Raw genomic sequence first — 25218 nt, 5'->3', positions numbered from 1 at the left:
CAGCTGGAAGTTCATGAAGCAAAACCAGTGCCAGAAAATCATCCACAATGGGATACAGCAATAGAAGGTGATGAGGACCAGGAAGACAGTGAGGGCTTTGAAGACAGCTTTGAGGAGGAAGAGGAAGAAGAGGAAGATGATGATTAAACATACTATTGATTGACTAGAATATCTGCACACAGTGCAAGCTCTTGGTCTGACTGTGGAACTTGTACAATTAACCAAGAAACACAGTACAGAAGCTTTGAGAAGGCTGAGTTTAAATTTTCTTTACCAATTAAGAGTGCATTATGTAACTTCTCAGTGGAGGTGAAACAAATCTGTTGCCATTGATACACCTTGGAATATGCTTATGGCTCATAGCCTTCAAAGTACAGGATGGTGCATTTGTTTCAATTGAAAATAAAAGCTTTTTTATTATAAATGTCCAAAAGTGTGGGCTATGTATTGTCTGATCAGTTTAGGGTCCAATTTAAATAAAAGGTACTGTTAGCTAGGAGCAAACTTTCAATCAATTTTTCTGCATTAGGAATTTATTTTAGAAAATGTTTTGGTATATTTGACATTACAAATATCTGTTGATTGAAGCAACATTTGCTCAACTTTCAAACTTGATTGGTTCTGTGGTATTCATTAACTTTTTTGCTGTGATACTGCTCACATCATTCATAGCTTTAAGAATCTGTTTTACTTAACTTGATCATTAAAAATTGGCATCATATCCATTGCCACATTCCATATATTTCGGAGGGCTGCTTTTTTTAGGACTTTTTGCCTTTTTATGCCCGAGATTATAATGGAAACCATAAACTTTCTTGACTCTGCCATAGGATACTTATTAATGGCTTAAAACATTTTTAAGCCTTTATTTCATCAGATCAACAGGAGATCTGAGTCTTTTGATAAACAGAATGTCTGTAAGTAATTTTGGGACCACATGTTATGTAAGCTAGTGGCTTTTGTGAAATACCTTTATAAAAGGTAGATGCTGAAAGCCGAAGTATATTCTGAATTCTCAATCTACCTGACACCGTCAGAAACATTTTAAGGGTAAAATACAACATGCAGAGAGGGCATGTTTTGTATCAGTTTTGAATTCCCATCAATAAACTGAACAATTTGATGGCTGTTTTCTTTTGTAATAGTGTGCATCTTTGTCTGAGGTTCTTGGTTTGTTGTTTTGGGTTTTTTTTTCCTACCCTAGTCTTCTGCAAGGTTGTAAACAAGATAGTGATTATGTTCCTACCCCTTTTAAAGAAAAAACGATAAATCAAGTCTAATTAGAGAATAAATTCAGGGAGGAGAGAATCAGGACTGTTTGTATATTCTATGAGACTTGACAAAAGCCTTTTCTTCCTCTCAATAACACAAATGAAATGTTGCATTTCTATACTTCAGAAATACTTATGAGTGTTCTGCAAGTAGGAATAGATGTATTTCTGTTCCTGTGTATTGAACTATGAAGATTCAATGCTGTAAAATGTGACATATTCTCATGCAGGAAAACTTCCATAAAAATTGCCCCAGGTCAGAATAGGTGCACACTAATTTGTGACCTTGTTTGTTAGAAAGGGTTGTCACTTTAAATGAAAATTTATATTGTTATATTCTTTGTAATTACAATAGATGCAAATAAAATTTGAAGGTGTTCTAATGAGATTATGGTATTTTTCAAAGTACTTCTGAGGTGAAGGCTAGGTTTAAATTAAATGGCTTGTACACTTGATGCCTTATAACTCCAGTTCTGACTTGCAAAATACAGCAGAGGAATCAGAACACGAAAACTCTAGTTGTTGTCCATAGTCTTTTGAGCCAAATACTGAGCTGGTGACAGAAACGGTAAGAAAGAGTCTGATGACTCTTCCTTAAGCAAGTAGGCAAGGTGAATGCTAAGATGACTGAACAACTCATAGTGAAAATCTGCAGTTGTTAAAAGTAGGCAAGTGGTGAGTAGGGAGGTAGAGTTGATAATAAGAGCATTCCGGATGGGTTGGGCTGCACGCTGACCGCTGATCCCTAAACTTTGCTGTTAACAATAAAGGTATATAGATGTGCATGCATTGGAATGATTTCAAAAGGAAAAAAAAAAAAAAAGATTCCTGTCTCTGGACTGAATACTGAACTGGTTTCTTCTTGAAGATTGAGGTGACAGCTGGGATAACACTTTAAGTCTGCCAACTGGAGGTAATTCTGGTGAGCCAACAGGCTAATACTTCCAAGGTGTGTCTCCTGTGCAGTCAAGATAACTTAGTAAAAAATGTGAGGATAAAAATTGTGGTATTGTAAATCTTGATAACGTGAGAAAGGCATGCTGTTACTTTTCTCACAGAATACCAGCTTATGTGGTTGTGCATGGTATTACTACATCTCCGAAGAGGAATACAGAAGGAGGCCAAAGAGGTATTGAAGACCTTCACACAATTAAAACCACCCAACTGCAGCTGTCCAACGTTATTGAGTTGTTGGTCTTCTGTTGTGTGGTGTGCCCATTAATAACTTTTTTATCAATGATATGAATTGTCATTTATATTGATCTACTTCCTCCTGCATAACAGTTACCAGGATGGGTAAAACTTTACAGGAACAAGCAGCATTTTGCATTCACTGTTGTATGAGCCTCACTTTTTGATAGGGTTTAGGGATCAATCTAGCCAATTTTTTACCAGTGTTCTGAAACTCTGGGCTAGTAACTGAAGAACAAAAAAAAAAAAAAAAAAATTGTTCAGGAAATAAAATCTGCTTTCCTGCTGTACTCCTTGGGCAATGGTGACTCAAGCATAACTGGAAGCAGTTACTGTTTTTTTAGCCTGAACAGATTTGTTTCTGCCCTTTTGCTGCTGTGCTCTTTTTCATATCCCCTTGTTCTAGGCCAGAGGAGGCAACTGTGCAGAGCCTGGCTGTCCTCCCAACCAGAGATGCTGCAAATACCTTCAGGGCTTTTGGCTCTTCCAAGGAGTAAAAATGGGGCTTGTTGGGACAGGCAGTGCAACTGGCCCGGCTCCTGGTCCGTCTCAAGGATGCGTGCAGGGTGCTGCGACTGCGGGCGGTGGAGGGAGGCACCACCACGAGGTACACTTAGGCTGCTAAGTGCTGCTTGTTGAAGTAGTTAAGCGTAGCTAAAAGAACGAAAGTTTTAAAAGTGATGTTTTCTCTTGAGTGTTTTGTGTAATATGATTTAAACGTTTGCCTCCTCTTCCCACCCAGCGTTGACAATGGTTGATTAATGTTAACTGAAGTAGTTTAATGACTGGCAAGTGTCTGTGAGTGGGAAAACCATTGAGCTGTAGTGGAAGAGGAGGTGGTTTTCTCAAGGAGCGGGCGCAGTTCCCGGCCGCGCTCAGCAGGGGGAGGCAGGAACATGGATTTCTTCAGGAAACCTTAGGATTTTTCCAGGGGATACCCATCGTATTTGAGCTGTAGGTTTAGTTTTGTGCTCCCCCTTTCTGGAGGGGAAGAGGGCTTAGATGGAATTTCTTTGATCTATTTTGTTTTTCTTTCCAAGAAACTACTGATTTCTATACATTTTTCTGTGATTTGATTTCCCCAAACCCCCTTGCTGACTATTTAAAACCTGCTGAAGGTGACCCATTTTAATATTGGGATTAATGTATTATTGAGTTTATTTTAATAAAAACCTGAGAAAGGCAGAGCTTCCTTTCTTAGCGGTAATTGAGGTGTTAATGCGTCCATTTTGAGCTTTAAACTTTGCTTTGTGTTAGTTTTTGTTAAAGTGTGTGCAGAAGATGATCGTTGTGAAGGTGTCTGCACTTCAGCTGTATTTTAAGCTCTGCAAAGGGAGCTACAGGAGGTGGTTCCACCATGGGAATGCCCCTACATTGAAGAGCTGATTTATGGGGTACCTGGGGTGCCTTGTGGGCACCCACATCATGCTGTGATCACCCGAGTTTTAAGTGATGTGCAGGGAAATATGTAAAAATGCCCCTGGCAGCAGCAGCTTTAAAACCTCTTTCCTCAGGGTTGTTTGAGGGCTTGGCAGAGCACCCAAGTGCTGGATAAAAGCAGATGCATGTTTGGAACGCAGAGAAGAGGGAGCTGGGTGGCTCGTGTTCACTATTGAACTCTAGCTGAGATATCAAATTGGTTCACAGTACATCAGTTGATATTCATGGTTGCACCTAATTTCTTTCATGTGATGATCTTTTGTTTTAAGATGCAGTTTGAGCCAGCAGACATTATTGAGTTGGTAGAAATAACTTTGTGCCAAAATCGTTTATATTTTTCATTCGGTTCAATAACAGAACTATCACTGGCAATGAAACCTATTAATAAATCTAATTAGCACAATGGATTGTAAACCTAATGATAATATTTTAAAGCCAAATTGCATATACTCTACCTAGAATTTGATTTCTAATGTGTGCTGAATCAGAAAGCACTGAATAATTTTCAACCTTTCACTGTGTGTAAGCCTTCCACATGCATGCTATAATCATTAAACAGGGAAGGCATTACATTTACCTTGCATGGGTGGAATTTAACAGCACAAAGGAAGCTGCATGGACCACCTGGAGCAGCTGTTTTAAATCCATCCACCTTTACTTTAAAATAAGGTATAAGTGCTTTTCTTTTTTTCCAAGCAACATAGCTAGATGCTTCATGGCATGGAGGCATTCAGGGGACAGATCCTGGAAGAGCTGGACATATTGTAGGTACCTCCTGCAGGGTAGTCCCTGAGCTGGAAGAGCCCTGATTCCTCTGGGGCATTCCTGGTCCCTCGTGGGCCAGTGAGGATCAGCCAGGCATTGTTTTTGGCTTTTCTGGGGTGTGGTTAGTAGGTGCTCCAAAGTCCAGGCTGGTATGGGGCCACCTTTAACTTAAGGTAGCTGAGAACGCAATGCTGCCTTTGCGGTCAATGTGTGTCCTGGTTTTTAGGCATGGTTCTCCTTCACTGGAGTTTCATGTGTATGCCACAGGCACAGCAACTTTTGTAGCCCTTACACCCTGTACCACTGAGCTCCATCAACCCACTCTGGCCTCTCTGATGGAAACACCCCCAAACATAAGCAGGGATCAGAATGAGGCCATACTCACCAATATGCCAGGGTGATGCTTCCTGCAGCTGGGAATATGTGATAGCAGTGGCAGTGAGACTTAGCCTTCCACCTCCAAGCATCCAAACTGACATGTCCAGGTTTATTTGTGTGTCATGCTCCCATAGAGGAGAGACTTGCAAAGCAGGAGGTGTGAAAGGCCAGTGGTGAATTGTTTACTGGGTGTTTTATTTTTTTCCTTCCCAGCACACAATCCTTTCTCTGTGCCCAGATCACAGCCATGGAATTTGTGCTTCCTAATGTATGCACATGCAGTAAATTAAACTGAATGACCAATTTCCTCACCACTGGAGCTCCATTAATTACTATGTGTAAATCACACTGGCTGAGATTAGGTTATAATGGCTGTAAAATAGCGACAGACCATCACAGGGTGGTGAGATTTGGAGGCCCAGATGACAATCAGCTTGGTCCCTTGAAATGAGACAGCTTTTGCTTCATTTTGCAGCCAGCTGCTGGTCCACTCATATGGCCCAGCTGTGCAGGTCCCTCTGGATCAATTTAGATTCCTGAGAGCCTGTTGCTCTCTTGGCCTCACCAGGGCAGTGGGTGTCAGCCCCCCATCACAAGGCAATTTGAGCAACCTCATTTACATCATTTACTCTCTCTAACATCCTAGGGCAGAAGGGGCTGCTGCATACAGGTACTTCTTCCTGGAGTTATGAGGATTTACTCTTTGCTGTTAACTTCCCCACATAAGGTTTTATCTTGGTTGTATCTTTTTATGGTTCCCTCCTGATGTAGATTTGTTAGGCGTATTTGATCTCTTTTTTATTTTTCTTACCTCCTTCATTCAGTCAGGACTGCAGAGTTCATTCAAAAGATACAAAACTGCCCCATTATATTTTGCATTCAATTAATATTTAATTATAGCATGTATAGTAAAAGTTACTGGTTTTTTTTGAAATATAAAGATGACTATACAGGGGCTCTTCATTCTTCTTCTGTCCTACCTCTCAGCAAGCTTGTAAGAACTGGAGGTGATTGAGCAGGGCAGCTGGGGCTGGACCTCGCAGTGGGGTGCAAGCAGCCTGTGGTCACCTGCTTGTCCCTCAGCCCATCCCCATCCTGAGAACCAGTCACAGGAGGGTCAGGCTCTTAAAGATGAGTGAAGAGCCTCTTCTCTCCATTGTTGTTCTTGCCTGGTAGCCATGAAAGTCAGGATGGTGGCTCCCACCACATGAAGGATTAGTTTTTGGAAAGGGGGTGTTGGACAGGGGGTGCTGGGTGCTGGTGCAGTGATGTACTCCTTGCAGTGACACTGGAGCTGGCTGTGCCAGGCACACAGCAACAGGCAGGTGCTGCATTGAACACTGTGGGAGCAATGAGACCAGGAGAGAGAGGGATGGGTGGCAAGGTTGGTGGATCATCTATGTTATGAGCTCAGAGAAGCAGAAGGCTTAAAAGAGAAATAATTGGGATGAAAGCAGCATAGTTTGTCCAGTCCATTGCCTCCTTGCAACATCAATGCTGACATTATCCCTGCAGAGTGTGCCTCTAACCTCTTCTTTCAGATCTGATGCCTTGAGTGGTGCCTGTGGGATGTCCCTGAGGTGTCGGTGCCCGGCAGCAGCTGTGGGTCAGCTCCAGCTGGCCGCACACCCTGGACAGCACTGCCCAGTGCAGCATCTTCCACTCGCTGCTAAAAGCCCATCAAAACAAAAAAATAGAGCAGTATTCTTCAAACTCCGCTGTGGCTTAAAAGGGAAGCATGGACCTCTTGGTCAAATGTGAGCCTGGGAGACTCGCAGGAGTGACAGCAATTAATCACCACTGCTTTCAAATCATCACTGCTTTGAATCTTTATGTTAGTGCTCAGTGTTAAACATTACAGCGGCACTGATGTGGAAGCTGACACCAGCCTTTGTAAGCCAGGTCTCTGTAGATGCGAGTTGCAGGCCAGGCAATAATAAAATAGTTCAGCTTGTTAGACACAGGCAAGGCTTTTTGGTATGCACATCATGCCAGCCTCAAAAATGAAGTATGTGTCAAAATAGCAGAGGGAAAATAGGAGGAAAACCCTAAAATCAAGCCTTTTATTTGAACGATATCACTACTAAAATTAGATTAGATTTATAACCACAATAAGATTTCTGAAGTTTAGCATGCAAGCAATTAATCAGCTAGCTCAGAATACCATTGAGAAGTATGTTTTGGTTCTGGGGGAAGCTTCCCCCCCTTTTTTTCTGTTGGCAGCTATTCCACATCTGAAAAAGAGAAGCAGGCTTCTCTGGCATACAGCAGAGGTCACTTGAAGAGCTCAAATCACCTTTACTAATTCAGCTATCTGCCCACCTGTGACAGGATCCAACAAGTCTCTGCAGAGGTACGTGTGGATGGAGGACAACAGAGTCTCTCCTGGGATTCTGAATTTCATGAGACTTTGGGGTGATATTTAGGACTAAACTACACCACTCAGTAAAATAAAATCCAGATACAGATTATCCTCTGAAGCTGAGTGCTGAAATTTTGGTGTATTTCTGATCTCTGCTAGCATTATTCTTTGTTAAAGGAAGTTAGTGTATGGCTAAGAGATGGTGCCATTTTCCTTAGTGAGGCAAATATCTGTAGGCACCACATCTGCCTGGGCAGCTACACAGCTGCATTTCAGGACAGCCCTGCTGCCTGGCTCTGCTCACAGGTATCACACCCCTTGTGCTGGGGCACTCCGTTCCTCTCCCCACCAGCACTGACCTCCAGTGTGTGCAGAGGGATCTCTGTATTCCCTCCTACATCTGCAGATGTACCCTGAGCAGAAAATGGCCTTTGTGATGTCAGAGGCGGTGCTCTGACCTGTCCCCTGTGCCCATCTGTCAGGTTTCCGGCAAGTTGCATTTCTATTTCTAGATCCATGCTCATCGCTGATGTACCCTCTTCCACCCAGGCTCCCCTTCTCTCCTCCAAGAGCTGTGAAATTTGAGCCCTTGGTTCAAGAGGCTTGAAACTGTCCCGAGGTTTGGCTCCCGGGGAGGGTTTGTCCCTCCTCAGTTTTACAAGCAGATGCTGCGTAGGGAAGTTTCTCAACTGAGTTTGTATGCAAACAACATACAGCTCCTGACTGCTGATGGCTATCCAACTCCCTGGCAAATTAAAATCTATAAACTATGCTGGCATATGTAATTTAAAAAATAGCTATGCTATAGTATGGCTATGCATGTGTATTGACTAAAAATAGCACTTGCCAAGAGAAAAACAGAGTTAATTACAGTGAATTTGGATTGCAACTGATTTTATTTTTTTTATTGAATTAGGAAAAGGAGTATGCAAACATAGCTTATGTAGAGACATATATCTTTACTGCTCTTTTTGTTACGGAGTAAAATAAAACCTACTGGACTTAGACACTTGATAAAATTTTGTTATATGAAATTGCTACTAATGTCTTTCTCTCTGATGAGCTTGAAGGTGGCAGCTGAGCCCATCCTGCTAATGAGATGCAGTGCTCCTCTGGCAGGAGGCAGGAGATGGCACCATCACACCTTGTCTTTCCTGCCTCTCTCGTGTGTGAGCAAGTGTTTAGTCTGGGGAAGAACAGCTTTTCCTACAACATGGCTGGGCAGTGGCCGCTGTGGAGGATTCTGGTGGAAGCGTAGTTTCCTCCTTGCAGAAGTCTTAATGACTGCTAAAGGACAGACTTCTGGGACTGAATCCCTGACTGGGAATGGGTTTCTTGGCCTTCAGTCCCCTCAGGTGTGACATTCACTGCCCATTAACATTACCTGCCTACATCTTTGACACGATTTCTTTCAGAATATCTGCGCTAACTTGCTCTCAGAAGTGTCTTTTTTTTTTTTTTGGAGTGGGGAGAGGGAGGAGGGGGAATAACATCTTCTTTTCTAGTACCAGACCAGTTTTCCAAGACTAAAGGAAGGGTGGAGGCTGGAGAAGATGTGATCCTGCCCTAACTTGAGGGAAGAGAGCTCACACAAGGGCATGGTAGGCACTGTGGCAGCTGCTGGGGAGGAAGAACACCCTTTTCCCCCCACCTCCTCCGCTGAACAGCAGCTTGCCATTTCTTCTCTTTTATTCACATCCATGCAGCAAGGGCATCCCAGCATCTCGGGGTTTGCATCTGTGAGGCAGGGCCAGGCACACAGGGAAGCAGAGCACAGGTATCTGTGTTGCCCTCCTGCTGGAATGGGGGCTGATCAAAGAAAGCCAGCGGTGCTTCACCAGGAATGGTCCTTGCTGGCTGAGGCCTCTCGCTGCAGAGCAGGGAGCTGCTGGCAGCTGCCAGGCTGTGGGTGTTTAATTGGTTAAGTGCCTGGGGAGCCTCTGGCATGGAAATGACTGCAGAAACAGAAGACTGATTCAAGGAACAAAACCCCTCACCTGGAGGATTTTTTTAAATTACTGCTCAGACCCAGTTATCTCTACTGCAGAAAGTGAGGCTGTGTGAGAAAAATTATTTGAGAGAGATGCTCAAAGATGGGTTCATGAGGGGCCATCCCTATGCCAGTTCTGCTCCCTCACAGGGGGGTTGCTGGGTTGCCCACAGCATGGGGGAAGCTGTGTCCAGGTGCTGATGGCACCATATCCCTCAGGGTGACATCTACCAGGAGGGAAGGGGGCTCACGGCTGGAGGGGAGAGGAGGATTCCTAAATATTTGCAGATAAGCAAGTCAGTGTTTTACACCCTAGCAAGCATCGATGCTCTGGACCTGGAGGCTCACCTCTGTTCTAGCAATACTGTGGACACTGGCCAGAGAGAAATGGTCCATGGGGAGTCACCTCAGTCGTATAAACAAACATTCAACAAATGACCACATGTGTCAAGCGCCTTAAACTTGGGGATGAATAAGGTTTCTTTGTTTTTTATCTGCAGCAGGTTGCTTTGAAGCTGCAGCAAGTTGCTGTTTTGGCTACAGCTTATTTAATTTCTATCTACCCACTCTGGATGCATGGGATTTTGTCCAGCTACTTGCCCTTTTGGTTGCAGTTCCTCTCAGGGTTTTTTGCTTGAAAGAAGCACACAAGTGAAGGAGAAGGCATGATTTCGGCAGCTCAAGGGATTATTTCTTTTATCACTAAGGAAGCTGTGTGACTTTATTGCCTTTCTGAGCTCTTTAACACAGCAATAAACGAGCCGTTAAAATATTTTAAAATCAATAAATGTAATAAAGAACCAAGCAAATTACAAAGCTGCTCCTGATGTTTAGTGATTTGGGAAATAATCATGTCCTCAGGTGAGCAGTGAGTTGGGGTCGGGAGGTAGCTGGGTGACCTTGCAGGGGCTGCTGCTCCAGGGTGGAGGCGTCCGGAGCCCGTCCCGGGGCAAAGGGGGCTGTGGGGTGGTCAGTGGGCACGGGCTGGGCTGGGTGGGAGTCTGAGCAGGGTGGGATTCCTGTTTCCTGCCACCCCTTGCTCATCTCGGCTGCTGTCAGGCTTAAATCTGGGGTTTCTCTTTGCCTCAGGCATGTGCTTAATTTTCAGCTCATCCTCCTGAGCTGACTGCTGCAGGCACTGAGGTCTCTGAGGCTTTACTCCCTCCTAGGAAGGAGCCTAAGCAGAAGGTGACCTCCAGGACCAGGCTGGGCAGGGTGTGACATTCGGGTGCCGTGGGGCCCTGGCAGCCTGGGGGTTTCCTGGTGCTGCCATCCCACATCGCCTCCTCTGCTGGGCAAGCTGGAAGCAGCTGGGGTGGAAGCAGGGAGCGATTGCGGCCCGGAGCAGGAGTTGCAGCTCCTCGCACCGCTGTTTTCAAAGGTTCATGCATCTAAATGACTTCTCAGCAGCTGTCCTCCCTGGAGATCCTCTTTCTTGAAAGATGATACTGCTCCTGTAATTAAGGTAATTGTTTAAATTCATTCCCTTAAACCGGACTCCATCATAACTTAACCAACGGTGTCTGTGCAAGCGTGGCAGGGTTGAAGAGGGTCGGGGCGGGTGTCACGGGATTGATTCATCATCCGGAAAGATTTATAGGTTAAAATCTTGTTAAACTGAAATGCCTAATAAAGATGCAGGGGAAAACCACATATAGGGCATCACCTGGGCAGGCAGCTGCCCCAAAAGGCCTGCTGATATCTTCTGTGCTGCAGTGACTGACAGGGTGAATGTCACCCCTGCAGCCAGGTGGAAAGACATGCTCCAAGCCCCACCCCCGCCCCGTCATCTGCCCAAACAGCAGGTTGGGCTGCACATGTTTATTTTGTTTTGGGATATTTAATTTCCTTTCTCACTTACTCTGAATGCTTTCCGATTTCATGGAAGTATGAAGGTAATTGAATGTAATTATTTCAAGGATCAAATTATTTAAATTATGGGGTAATGCTTGAAATAAAATGACAATTTGTGTGAGTTCATTAATGCTGGTGGTGGATGGATAGTGGCAGAGTATTGTGTGCCATTGTGCCCAGCACAGGGCTACTGGGCTGCTAGTGCCAGGGAGCCACAGGCTGGGAAAGGGCAATGGATCAGGGCCAGGATCCAGCATGGTCCTGAATGGGTGGCAACCCTCTGTGGCACTCATCCCTCCCTGGCAGAGCCCAGACCGTGGCCATGTTTGTCGTTTGTCTTCCGTCTGAAATGATTTGGGCAAGAGCTGGTAGCTCAGTCCCTCTTTGAGGCTGTTTCAAGGTATCTGTGGGGAGTGGCAGAGATTACCCTGGGGATAAGGGGCTTTTCTCAATGCCACATCGAGTGCCCCATATCCAAACCCTGGATGTTGCCCTGCCTCCTGCCTTGTTGTTAAAGTCCTGGTCCTTTGTCCCTCACTGTGCCACTGCCTGCCCCAACAGCTTCACTTCCATGTCAGGGATCTGCTCCTCCTCAGAGAAAGCTGTGAAGACAAGCTGGAACGAAAGGTTGAAATATAATCAGTACAAAATAGGTGAAATACAGATATCAGGACACTGGTGAAAAGAGTATGAATAGGATTTGCATTAAAAATAATAATAATTTTGGAGATTGATGGTGACCTGTGGCTCAAATAGCTGGGGAAGCAGTAACAGGAGGCAGGAGGCTTCAGCTGTGCTCCTTGCTCTGCTACTGCCTGCTTCTGTGTGCAAAGAGCCTTAATATATCTCTGCAGTACCATCTTCATCTGAAAACCTTATGCCTACAGAAGGAAGTCTTTCAATGGTTTTGAGGCTGGGTGGTAACCAGCTGGGTGTAAACACAACCTTTTCTTTTCCCCACCACCACTTTGTCACCTTTTTCACTTTCATTTGGAAATGAGGCAAGTGATTACGCTGCCCAATCACATTTCTGGTATTGGTAGGCAGATTTACTTGGGCAGCAGTTTAAAGCTCCCCTACCTCCTCCACCCACTCTTCCCCTCACCCCACAGACAGGTGTGTCCCTCTGCAAGGGGAGGGTGGTGTGAACCAGCTTTCTGTGGAAAGGCCAGCTTTGGGTTGAAGCCACCAGAGGGTGGCTGTTGCTGCTCAGGTGACCGTGACAGTTGTGTGAACATGCCACAGGAACACAGGCAGGCAGTTCCCCTGCACCACCCAGGGCACAGCTTTCCCCTCAGCTCCATCTCTGGCTCATCTCTCTTTGCCCCTCTTGGGGAGTCTGAGATCAGGGAATCAGCCTTACATTTGACTCCACAGCAGATGTAAACACTTCAAGCCATCCCCCCAGCACTATCTCATCCACCCTTGCTTTTAGCTGTGATTTAAGCTGCTCTCCAGACCAGCTGTGTGTTTTAAACTAAAATTCAACTCTTTAAATTAAACTTCAAATTCAAGGCTGTCAAACAAGCCTTGCAAAGAGCATATTCCAAGGCACTCTGCAATCCTTCACTGTGCAACATTTGCTCCCAAAGCAGTGGGCAATTGGCCGGTTTTAAGTCTGGTTTGGTTTTTGGCTGCAAAATTATACACGGCATTAATAGCATCAGTGATGAAAGGAAATTCCCAATTAACTCCCCAACATTTTGCTCTTGCATTGCATTGTATTAATCTGGTATTTTTTGTGAGAGGCCACGGCTGATGCCTCCATGCTGTGAGGTTGTGCCAGCCTGCCCGTGCTAGATGACATTGGTAACATGGTGTGACACAAGCAACAGCACCGGGTGTGACAAGCCATAGCAGCAATGGATCTGCAGAGCCAGTGTGAAATGACAGGGATGGCTAAGACTCATGCTCAAAATTTTAAGTGGCTTACAAGAGAAGAGAGATTTTCTAAAGCATTTTGTCACAATTTTTCATGATTACTAGTACTTTCCTCCATTTATCCCATTAGGGAGCTTAAAACAGGAATTTCCATGGTGGTCCAGTTCCCTCCATTTTTACTCTGGTAAGGGAATTAATGAGTACTGGACCACTGATCCTGATTTTGTCCAAAAAAGAAAAGGAAAAAAAAAAAAAAGAAAAGAAAAGAGAAGAGAGAAAATGAGGGATTACAGGTCTTTGCCAGGATGAAGGCTGGGATGAAGAGCATTTGTGTGCTTTGTTATTATCGTGTTTGTGTGCACCACGGGTTTCATATACCAGTTACAGAAGACAGAAAGCAATTGTTCCAATACTGTGCTGATAAAATATTTTTCACACCTACAGTATCTGTCAAGCTTGTGGCAATGCAAGCCAAAATACCCAAAAAAGCAACTTAATGCCTCCTTGATTCTCCTGGATCTACCCAACCTCATTTGTTTTCTTTAAATGCAGAGAGTTTTTCTCTAACCATAACTCTAAGAAACAAATAATACCGTGGCCATCCTCCTGACCTTGTGCTTGCAACTTGGAATGAGCTTGGCCATCTCACCTTGCTCACAGTCACTAGTGGGCAGGTGTTGGCCCTTTTCCCCACTGACAGGGAAGGGGACCAGCAAAGACGTGGCTCTTATTGGTACAAATAATCCAGGATCTCTGCTTCCTGCTTTTCCCCTTCTTCCTTGGTAAATGAAACAGGCTCAATGTTTATCTCATCTTTTGTGGTGGCAAGTCAGAATAACTTCCCTAAACCCCAGACAGCCCAACTATCACAAAGCCAGTGTGCAGGGACCACAAAACCAGCAGAAACAATGGCCATGACTGCAAGCCTGTCTGGTGAGGCATTCATGGGACTGGAAGGAGAGAGGTGAGAAACACGTTTGGCTTGCCATGAATCCTGAGTAACAATATATGTGTGTGTGTGGAGTGGGCAGTGGGGAGCTGTGCAACACTCACAAACAACTGTGACACACCCCTTTGCTGGGATAATTTGATCTGGCACAGTCAGTGGAGAATGGCAGCATTATTATGATTGTAATTTTTCATATGTACTACAGACTTTTGTTGTTGAGTGAGTTTTTCTTCTTTTTGTTTTCTTTTATTCCCTTTTTTTAGGTGGTAAGAGCTGCTAGTACTGTGCTAAACATGCGAAGAACTGGCATTTTCTGTCATTTTCAGTGACTGGAAATTCAATGAAAAGCCAGTCCTGCATTCTGCCCAATTGGCATGGCATGGCAGCCATAACGAGTTATACAATTTCTGTACATTATGGATACCTTTGCCTGGCCATACCTGTAAGATTCTTCACAGAGCTGACTTTGTGAGTTTGTGTACAGTGCATGTGTGTGTGAGCAACATACACCCTCAGTGCCGCTGGCAGAAAGATACCAGGCCCTATTCCCCCAGTTTCCATGAAAATTATCAAAACCGAAGTGGCTGGTCCTTCCCATCCGTGGCACATCACGTAAGCTCAGCATCGGGCCAGGCTGCTGCAGGAGTGGGACAAAGGGCTGATGCTACAGTCCGGTTTCCATGGCAACAGAGGAGGGGTAGTGAGACCAGAAATGTTGCAAACACCCCTTCTTCTCACTGCAGCCCAACGCACCGTATTGCAAAAGACAGTGCTGCTTTGAGGGGGGGGAGAGGGGGCAGGACGAGTCCAAATGTCTTTACCTTTCAGGTTGCAGAGTTTCTGAAATAAAAAGAAATGACAATTTTTATTCTCAATCTAGTTGCGAAGGGAAAGGAAACCCGCCACGCAGGCCTCGTTTTCTGCGTGTTAAATGCGTGTGTTCTTTAAAAGGCAGTGGTTGGCTGCTTATCCGGACATGATGTGGTTGAAGCTGTCATCGTAATGGAAATTCATTGCTGTAGCTATGGTAAATTGAGTTTTCTGCCTGTGCTGAATGCATTAGTCTAATGAGATGTTTGCAGCTGGAGAGCTGAGCTGCTGGAGACTTACACTGTACTAAAAGACAGGGAGAAGATGGCTTTTGCTGGGTCCTTGTGACTGTGCTGAAAGTGCTCTGTCCTTTGGGTCCAATGCCCAGGCTCTTTAAAGACTCTGCTCAGTGTCTTAGCCTAAACAATAGGTAAGGGGAAAGCATGTTTCTTCTTCTTCCTCCTCTTCCTCATCCTCTTCTTCTTGTTCACCTGGTGTTTGTTGCTGAGCCTTGTCAGAGCAGTTCTTGTTCTGTTTGTATGTGTTAACTTGCAGCTCCTCAGCTGCAGACTCTCTTCCCCAAAGCACATCCTTCCAGAGCCCTGGGAGCAGTTCCTGTGGGGAGAGAGGCAGAGATCAGCCCGCGCTGCCAGCATGTGCTGTGTCTGTGTCTGTCTGGGGGTGTGTGAGTTAGTGAAGACTTCTGACTACAGGGCACTCTGCATGCAGTGTGGCTTTGGGCTTTTCCAAACCTGAATCTAAGTGGTCTTTTTTTTTTTTTTTTTTGCTGCCAAGGTAAATGTCTCTTCCATTTTAAAAGCAACTTATATTGCAATATATGTAGCAGACAATAAATACGTCACGTGTTCTGGGGGTTTGGTATAGTTCATAGAGCAATGAGTTTAATTATAATCTCCTCATATCTTCAAACCAGCTGTTAAGTTCAATTTTTATGTCTATCTGAAACCTGGAGGGAGCAATACCGTTTGCAGGCTGGGTTTTTCCTTCGAGACCAACAGGCTTCTGTCTTCCGAGAGACACTGAGGAGCACACTTGAGCGGAGTTCTTGGTGTCTGTCTTTCCAGGTGTTTTGAAGCTGACTTGGAGGGAGCACGGAGCACAGGAATGCGATGCCTGCGGGCACCTGGCTAGCCCTGCCGCTCCCTCCCTAGCCCCGCTGCCGCCCCAGCCCGCGCCCGCCGTTCGCTGACAGAGGTGAAGCCCGGCGTGGTTCAGTGAGTAATTCCACCTTTCCATGGCTGGAGAATGGCTGTGAGGGCTGGCTGCTTTGCCTGCGGCTCCTCTGACAGCAGCGCTCTGGCAGAAAGAAGTTGCTTTTGGGTTCGGTGCATGCGGGGCTTGCGGCAGGGATAAAGTTAACCCGGTGAGCTGCGGAAGGAAAGTTGCTCGGATGCTCTGCTTGGAGGGGGATTGCTGTTCAATCCTGGGTTTATTTCAAAGAGGCTTCTGAAGACGTTTTTCTCAAGGACACACCAAGGGCTTTTCAAATTGAATAAAAGCACAATGGGAGAAGTAAAGCAAAGAAAGGGATGTTGTTTTTTGTGGGAGCCGGGCTTGAATCTAAAGAGTGTCTTTGTGCTGCAGGGGTACTTAGAGCACCCTTACAGCACCGTGCTGCCGGTCCTGGTGCAGCCCAGCACACCAGGTTCAGTCAGCCTCTGGTGTAAATCAGCCCAACTTCCCCGGCTCCAGCCTCATCTGACACCAGCTGAGGACATGGCTTGGAGATTTGCAAGTTCAGGTTTTGTAATTTTGTTTCGATGGGGTGCCTCCCAGTTCTCTCTGGCTGCAGGGGACTTTGTATTTTACTTCAAATGTCACACTGATTTTCCCGGTCAGGCAGTGCCCCTCTGATAAAGGGGGAGATAAAATAAAAGTTAGTTAGCTGAGGCACCTGCTCTTTGGATTGGAAAGACTGCTAGGGGCATGAGTTTTTCAGTGACTGTGTGTGAAAGAGGGACTGGGGGAAAAACCTACCAACAGGAAAAGTACATTTGTTGAATTAAATCAGAACGCTGCAGAACATATACCTTGAGAAATGCTTTGTTGGTGAGTGCAATAACTCTGATGTTTCTATTATTCGCTCTACTGGAAATGTTTAAGTCAAATACTTCCTTATGTTTTGTGGGACAGGATGGGTAGAAAGTGGCAATTTTCTTTCTTGAGCATTCAGTGACTTGCCATGAGGTTTCTCACCTGCATGGTTGAGAGATGACTGCACAGGGGCCTGACAGTGGCTATGGGACCTAGAAAGAAGAAATTGCAATAGGATACTCTCTCACAGCCATTCCCTTAGTTCCATGCATGACACAAAGATTTGGGATTTTGTTAAACATATCTATTTTTTTTAAGAGAAACATGATATAGTACCTGATCATGGTACCAAAGGTTCAGTAGCCTGAGATGTGACCTTACACAGATGTCTCCCAAACATCTTTCCTTCCCTCAAATTTAGGTAATACTAAAGAAAAGGAAAAAAACCAAGAAAGGTCAGGTTGTGGGGTGAATGAGGGAGTGGGGTGTGGGATAGTTGTCCATTCACATGCTGGTAACAGGAGACAGGCAAGCCCTGCCAGCTGGGCTCCTGCCCGCTCCCCCAGCCAGCCCTGCTGTGGGGAGGCACTTGGGCAAGGGCCTCTCTGCTGGGACATGGGCTGACCTCAGTGGGGATGCATCCATCCTCCTCATCCCTGGCCATACTCGTGCCCACCAGCATCCTTGGGCTCTCCCAGCACCCAGCTCTGGTGGACACCAGCTCAAACCCAATAGTAAAATATGGGATAATTTAGCTCATTTAAGCTGAATCATAGAAGCTGGATTTCAGTGATCCTGTGGGTCCCTTCCAACTCAGGATATTCCATGATTCTGGGATTTGAATTCCCCAGCATCACCACTTCTCAGTGGGCTCCTTCTCTGTGGTGAACTGAATTCACATCACTAAGGTTAGCCCATATTCCTAATACTGCTTTGGAAACACCCAGGGTACTTCCAGCTGGAGGCAGAGGCATGCTCTCCTCCTGCAAATGGCAGGGAACCCGCAAACACCTGGCAAGTAAATAAAAGGGATAGAGCACATTTTGGGGTAAGGAAGAACTTCAGGAAATAGTTGATGAGAGCAAGACAGCAATGATTTCTGTTGAAAATTGAAAGAAATTAAATATTTATATTTGGTATCGCTGGAGTCAGCAAAACCCTGGTTTCTTCAGGGGGTTTTAGTTCACTTTCATAAACTATACTCAATGGCCTTGTGGTATCTTTAAAAAAAAAAATTGTGAGAAAATATACCCTAAAATCCTACCCTACTTCTTTCTCTACAGCTTTAAAATGGTGCAAAGGAGGAGTCAGCTTTATTTATATAAAACACTCCCAGCTGAGTTCTCCAGCTGACCATTAAGAGCAGGTACAGTGTTTAACAGGTGATGGTTCTCCACAGTGAGAATGAACAATAATTGCTTTACTTATGCAAAGAAAAATATTCCAGGCTCACCTTGGAGGGAAGACAATCACAAGTATTAAATCTGTCATAACAAGTTGCCTCATGAGGAATTGGTTTCCTGTACAAAGCAAGCAAAATTTTCTCTTTATTTTGCTGTATATTAGAAAAGAAACTTGTTCCAAAATTGTGTGTCAGGAGAGTACACACTGCTCTGCTGAACACAATCATGATATACTGGTGCACTAAAGATACTGGCTAATTTGCTCTTGATGAATAAAATTGAAAAGAATTTATAATCTAAGTTAGCATCTTTGCACCAAGTCCTTTTGTTGATGAGAATGAAGAAATTAACAAAAGAAAAGGTGATGTGCAGTGAAGGTGGAGTCAAAATTTATTAAACTTCTAAACTTCTGATGTTATTTTTTTAATAAAGCCTTATTAAAAATTATGAACCTGTAAGTCATTCATTAAGATTGACTCTTCCCTTTAGGAAATAGTATAAATTTGACTTGAATAAAGGATTGCCCAGAGAGAGTCTGGGTGTGTAATTATATTCCACTGAAGGATGAATAATTCCTCTTGAACTGAACAGTTTCCTGTACCCTGGCAGTTTATACTGCCCTCATCTTTAGGGCTGATTCTCATCGTACAGAAGGAACGGTGCTATAAATGCTAGTCTTCCCCTTTCCCCCGTAAGAGTTTGTTACTCTGCTCCCTTTGGGTGTGAGACGCAAAGGATGGGGTTTCCTTTCCAGCATCAGCTGGCAGTGCAGCCAGGAATATGCCTCTGCTTTCCTGCTCCTTTTCTCTGGCATGTGCACTGCTGCCGGTGTGCTCGGCATTCGAAATGTCAGAGCGACAAAAGCTTTTGCAGGGCCCAGCTGTTGCTCTCGTTGCTTCAAGTATTTTTATACATGGGGCTCCCAGGAGTATTTGCTGGCATTTTTGTTATTTATGACAGGTGTGACTGAGCTGGAGCGTTCAGAGCTGTGCCCCGAATTGCTCGGAGTGCTGTGGTTACCCTGCTCCTCACAGAGGGTCCCCTGCTCCCCACCTGCCCCACACACAGATGCTGGGTGCCCTCACAACTCTTCTGCAGCTGGAGCTGCACTTGGCACAGGAAGGGGAGGCTCCAGGTCTCACCCCTCTGTTAACCCTGCCCTGGCACGCAGGCACTGCCCAGCTTCCTGCCAGCATGCTGCTGCTCTGAGGTCGTGGCTCAGGAGATGGGCAGCTGGCTAAGGGCACCTGCAGCTCTACCCCAGACACGTGCTGGTAGAGACACACTTTCCTTGGCAGCTGGGACTGGTGCTGCACCTGAAGCAGTGTTTGGTCCTGTACACTGCTCCCACCTCAACCCAGGGTTGCTCAGTTGCAGGACTTCTGCTGACACCCGTGCAAGCCTTGCTTTCTCAAGGAGAACTACAGAAAGTTAATCCCACGGCATGTGCAGTGAGAGGTGATTCAATGTGGCATCCCCTGTGATCTCCAGTAGTTTGAAAAAGCAGCTGTGTTTCTCTGTGACGCTCCTTGGACACAAGCAGCGTGTGAGCCCATGCTGCCTTTTGCTGAGGGATGAGTCTCTGAGAGCTGCCCTGCCTCTCTGTTGTGTAAACACCTTTTCATGATGCTTGCCTCCATCTCTCCATCCTTCCACTTGTGTATCAAGGGTGTGAGGGAGGTACCACAAGATGCACCATGTTTTCCTTGGCGGGAGGTGCAGGGAAGGTATGAGATGCTTTTTTGTTTCAGCCCATCTTCCTGCAGGTGTCACATAGCTGAGGTTTCAATGAGTTAACTGTAGTAACATGTAAACCCCCATGTCCCCAAAATGCAGGATAAGTCTTTGCTGACCTGAAAGCCTAGAAGCAGCATTGGCCCCTAATGATTTCTTCCTGCCTGCCTTCTAGGAAAGACACCATAGGCAGGTAGGTTTTTAATCCAAGACCTTGTCTTGCACCACAGGCAAATTTATTGAGAATTATGGTAGTTGTTATCCTGAGAGGCTCCAGTGAGTGTTTAGGCACTCTATAAACTCAGAGGGAATGTGTCACTCAAACACTCAGTCTATCAAGGCAAGAGAAAGGAAAGGTGGAAATAAAAGATCACCACTGGTCTTGCTTGCTGGGTGTCCTATTGCCACCTCCTGTCCCCTTGCCAAGGTCATCTCTTGGGTACCTGCTTCTCCCTGGCCCCACAGAGCAGCCTGAATTTGGGGCAGAATGGGCCATGAGAGCAGCACTGCACCTTGCAAGCAGCTGTGGAGGCTTTTCTGGGGAGGCAGCAAGGGGACACAAGCTGCTTTCTGGTGGAATCTCTCTTTTACAGGATCAGTGTGTAAAACTATCTGATTTCCAAAGTACACATCAGTGATTTGCAGCCATTGAGACCTGTGGACACTCTGGGGAGAGAAACATGACTGGAGGCAGGAGTAAAGGTTTGGGAGAGGTCTTCAAACCCAGCCAGAGGTGGTACTCAGAAGAGATCTTGAAAGGAGAGACAGGCATTGAACAGGGCAAAAGAGAGCTCTGGGGTTTTAGCTAAGGACAAATCCAAAGGGCAACATTACAAGTAGGGGTTCCATATTAAAGAACCTGAGAGACTGGGTTGTTTTCTTTTGTCTCTGCTATAATTTTTGATTTTGGGCTGAGCTGCCACTGTGCCAGGCTCTGGCTCTGCAGGGAAATGCCTGCACACACTCATTGCTGTGCCCTAAAGCTTGGGCAGGTATACTAGTCCAGAGACCACACAGGGCCTCCAGGATCACTTCAGGGGCTTGTTGGTGACTCCTGTGAAAAACCCCACAGCATCAATAGGATTGCAGCCCAGCAGAAGCTGAGGAGTCTAATGGTAGATAAATATATATATATCTGTATATTTCCATGAGCTTGTCTGTGCACTTTCCTATTGAACTGGGCAATAGAAATAGGGAATTTTTTCCTTGTTCTCCATCAGAAAGAATGAAGTGAATCAGTGTTACTTCATTCACTACCACCAGGAAGAAATATCTTGTGGAGGACATATCCATTTGGCATGTCATCTTAAAAATCAGAGGGAAGTGAAGGAGGACTTCAATAACACTGTATCTGATGCATTTTTAAGAACTGTTTCCCACAGAATATGTCTGTTTTCTGCCTCAGAAAAGCACAGACCTGCTGAGGTGCTGCACTGGGTATTGTTTTGCAAATGCCCAGTGCAGATTCTCAAGAGAACATCTGTGAGAAGAAATGGCACAAAAAGTCTCATGTCTCTTTCCTGCACCAGATACCAGTAAAGAAAGGGCTCACATTTTGGTGCTGGGAAAAAGGGAGTTGTAGTGGGTGTCCCATCTTTTCAAGGTGAGAATGCTCCTTTCCTGCAACCTGTGCAACTGCCGAGGAGGTGGTGAGTGAGTGAGCAGGGATGGTGCATGGCCCTCCTCTATCCCTGAGGGACAGAAGGGACTCCTGTGCCACTGTCAGGCAACAACAATGCAACAAATTGTGCTTCTGTGCAGATGTGTAGTAAAGACACTCACAGAGTAAAAACAAATAGAAGAGGGGATGTAATCAAGAAATTGTTTATGATCATTATTTATGTGTATGTGGAGACTCAGTTCCCTGTTGCCTTAAAAAAATGTTTGTTGCATTTATCTCCCAATTTAATCTGTCAACCTCCATCTATTTCCCTGTAAACGATGAATGAGATGTGCCTAGTAACTATCTCTTATGGCTCAGTAAATACTTGAATTTATTTGCATATTAAGTTGGCCACGCTTCTACTGCACTCGCTAAATGCAGCAGCACGAGCTACTACACAGAGGAGGCTCGTGGGCCATAAATGTGCCAAGGATTTATGTGAATGACTCCCTTTAACATTAATGGAAGTTTTCTGCACAAATCGCCTTCCACTGGGGGAATAGACCATAATGTATGTAAATACATATTACTCACTGCTGTTTAGTTATTCAAGAGGACGCTTAGCAATCTAAAACACCGCTCTGGTGCTGATATATGAGCAGTTCTCCTTAAAATGTGGGAAGGAGAGTATGCTGCTTGTTGTGTAGGTTGTGTCACCTCTGAGCTGGCACACATTTGGAGGTGGTTGCAGTCCCTCAGGCTTCAATGAGACACCGAAGTTAAGTCCTGGCTGAACTGGTATTTCACATGGGAGTGAGGGCAGTTCTGCTCGATGGGATGGAAGAGCTAGGAGAAGATGGGTTCCTCTGTCTCTGTTGAACTCCCAGTGTGGTGGGAGTGCTCCCTGATTCCCAGCCAAAGGCTCTGCTGTGTGCCCCAATGCTGCTGTCTTTTGGGAGGGGCTGCATCTTTCCTTCTGATTTTGTCAGGCTTGTCTCTCCTGCCTTCGCTCACTCAGCTGGGAATCCCCATTCATGCAGGTCAGTGAGCAGCATGGCTGGGCTCCACCTGCATGTGTGGTGCAGTACGTCTCCCTTCCCACAAAAATGCATGTCCCCCTGCACACTGGGAGCTTTGCTGTCACCTGCCTGGAGACCCGAGGGCTGGGGGACTGGTCCTGCCCCACTGTGGAGGCTACAGGAGGGGTAGGGTGTTCTCTGGGAAAAAAACTGTTGTTCCTCCTCTGCATGGCTTTTTTCCACCTTTTCCATATGTGTGAAAGTCAGCAGTGTGCCTGGGGGCTGCAAGTCCTGCTGCCCCCTCTTCTTGGCTCAAAAACCTTTGGACACAGGTTAACATGTTGTGTTTCTCTTGGGATTGCTGTAGTGGCATCGGGTCACTGAAGTTAAGCCTGTGCAAATATCCTTCTCTCTCCGAATGTGGGTTTCTCGAGTGATGCTAAAAAAACAGAAAATGTGTCTCTTCTCTTATTCACAGCTGACTAGATGAAGGTAAATTTGCTCTGGAATGAAAAAGGATCAAGTGATTAGGCTGATGGGACTGACCACAGTGTCACTGTTTCAGCCTGTTCCTGACCCTGCATGACCACAAGTTTGTGTTCCTTCTACACCTGCACTCGTGAGCTTGGGTGTGTCAGGGCACCCTGCAGCAGAAACAAAGATGTGCTGGTGGTCTGTGCCAGTCCTCTGGGATGGTTAGTTTGGGATGGAGCTGTGTGGTATGGGGAGAGACACCTGGGAGAAACCTGCAACTTCAGGGACATTTTTCTTAACAACATTATTAGAGATAGTGAAATTCCTTCAGTCTTTAATATATTAAATTTACTTTCCATGGTAAACTTAACCTACCTCTGATTTCTAATTAAATGAGATTATTGAACTGGGAGACAATATTGCACAAATCATGATTTGTTTCTTTTCTTTACACATTATTTTTACATGCTTAGCGGTGGCAGCCTCCGCTGACAGCAGGGACCATGCTGAGATGGCAAAAAACTCAGGGATCTGTCTTTGTCAAAAAGAAAGATCTGCTCAGGCAAGCTACCATTGACCTTGTGCCAGGGCTTCTGTATTTCTGTGAGCTTGGAACACGTGGAGCAAGAGGGTCTGTCCAGGGAAGGGCTGATGTTTAATGGTGGACTTGGCAGTGCTGGGTTAGCAGTTGGGCTCGATGACCTCTGAGGTCTTTTCCAACCTAAAAGTTTCCATGACTATATGCTGTAGTGTTTTTTACCTGGGTAGGCAGTAAGCTGCCATATGATGAGAGAAAATGAAGGGAGGCTGGGGTATGTAATGTAGAGGTAGGCATACAGGAATATCCCCCACTCTGAAATGGGGAGAGCAGGATTGATTGAGACTTCTGGTGGGTGATTTATTCTAATTAATTTGGAAGCTAGTGTGTTCTCTCAAACTCATTAATATCTAGCTCTGCAGATACAGAGGTCTCCTGCAGAGGGACATACGGGAGGGGATGATGAGCACAGAGAAGCCCATCCTCCTACCTGGGTGAAAGCTTCAGAGCAGGCAGGGAGCTGGGAGAAGAAAGAAGTGAGGCTCCAGCCCCTCTCAGGGACGCTCAGGGGGACTCGGAGCACGACTCAAAGAGTGCAGTTGACAGCAAACCCCGTGGAAGGCTGTGCCAAGGGAAATGGTCCCTGAGGCCAGACAGGGAGAGAGCTTTCCAGAGCAGGAAAGAATTGCCATGGATGCCCATCTGTGTGCTTTAAGACCTCACATGAGCTGGTTTTCCCTGACATAATGTGAGGTTATCGAAACATGTGATGTACAGGTGCAATGGCAGACAGGGCCATGTGTGCCACTTGGTTATTTCTCCCATCAGGGCCCGCATGCAGAAACATGTACAACCATGGGGGTACTCATGTCTGGCCCTTTACCAGCTAAATGAAGGTGCAGAGGAACTGGAAATGCTAATGATGGCCTCGCTGTGTACTCAGCCTGTGTCCCAGGCTGCAATCTTAATTACTGTTCCATGAAGAAGTGTTGCTAGTCAGAGGTACTGTAATTATTTATTGTTACTAGGTCCAGGAGACAGTGCACTACATCCTTGACTTTTCTGTTTATTTGTTTGTTTTTTAACATGGAAATAAATGGTAGCAGAATAAATAAATAAAGACAGCCTCTGAAAAGGTCACATTTGCCTAAAGTCACAGTCTATATGCCAGTTTCTGATGCTAATTTTGGGGCAGTGAAAAGCTTGGCACTCTGGTCATGCTGCCTGTGATTACTAGAGGGGGCTGCTCAGGTTGGTTAATGCAGGTGCCTTTAAGCATCAGAAGAGAAATTATGGGCTGGGAAAGCCAAGAGGCTGTGCTCCATAAGGGAACATAACATTAGAGGAAAGTGGGAGGAAAATTAAACAAATAAAGTCTGAAATTCTTCCTGGTACTCAGGAGGCTTTAATCATCATGTATGGACAGCACCATGCCACAGCCTCCTGATAAAGGAGAAAAGAAACTTGCAAGGAAAACAGGATGAACTCTGAGTAGAGAAAA

At 45.5% G+C, this 25218-nt stretch overlaps 2 protein-coding genes across 3 annotated transcripts in view; both read left to right on the top strand.

Moving 5' to 3' along the window:
* SEC63 (SEC63 protein translocation regulator) overlaps nucleotides 1-1657 on the top strand; it is a 54651-nt gene extending 52994 nt beyond the window's left edge. For both annotated transcript variants that reach the window (XM_021553824.3, XM_021553825.3), the window contains exon 21: nucleotides 4-1657. In XM_021553824.3, the coding sequence (XP_021409499.2) occupies nucleotides 4-147 (144 nt within the window). In that variant the 3' untranslated portion in view covers nucleotides 148-1657. The remainder of the gene's footprint in view (nucleotides 1-3) is intronic.
* Nucleotides 1658-2596: 939 nt separating this feature from the next.
* SCML4 (Scm polycomb group protein like 4) overlaps nucleotides 2597-25218 on the top strand; it is a 78218-nt gene continuing 55596 nt past the window's right edge. Inside the window, exons 1-2 of the mRNA XM_085574993.1 lie at nucleotides 2597-15321; nucleotides 15977-16126. The gene's annotated coding sequence lies outside the window, so the exon portion shown is untranslated. The remainder of the gene's footprint in view (nucleotides 15322-15976; nucleotides 16127-25218) is intronic.

The sequence above is a fragment of the Lonchura striata genome, chromosome 3 (genome assembly GCF_050655825.1).
Source record: "Lonchura striata isolate lonStrDom1 chromosome 3, ASM5065582v1, whole genome shotgun sequence".
NCBI lineage: Eukaryota > Metazoa > Chordata > Aves > Passeriformes > Estrildidae > Lonchura > Lonchura striata.
Note: the sequence above shows the minus strand (reverse complement) of the source record. Positions and strands in the feature narration are given on the sequence as shown.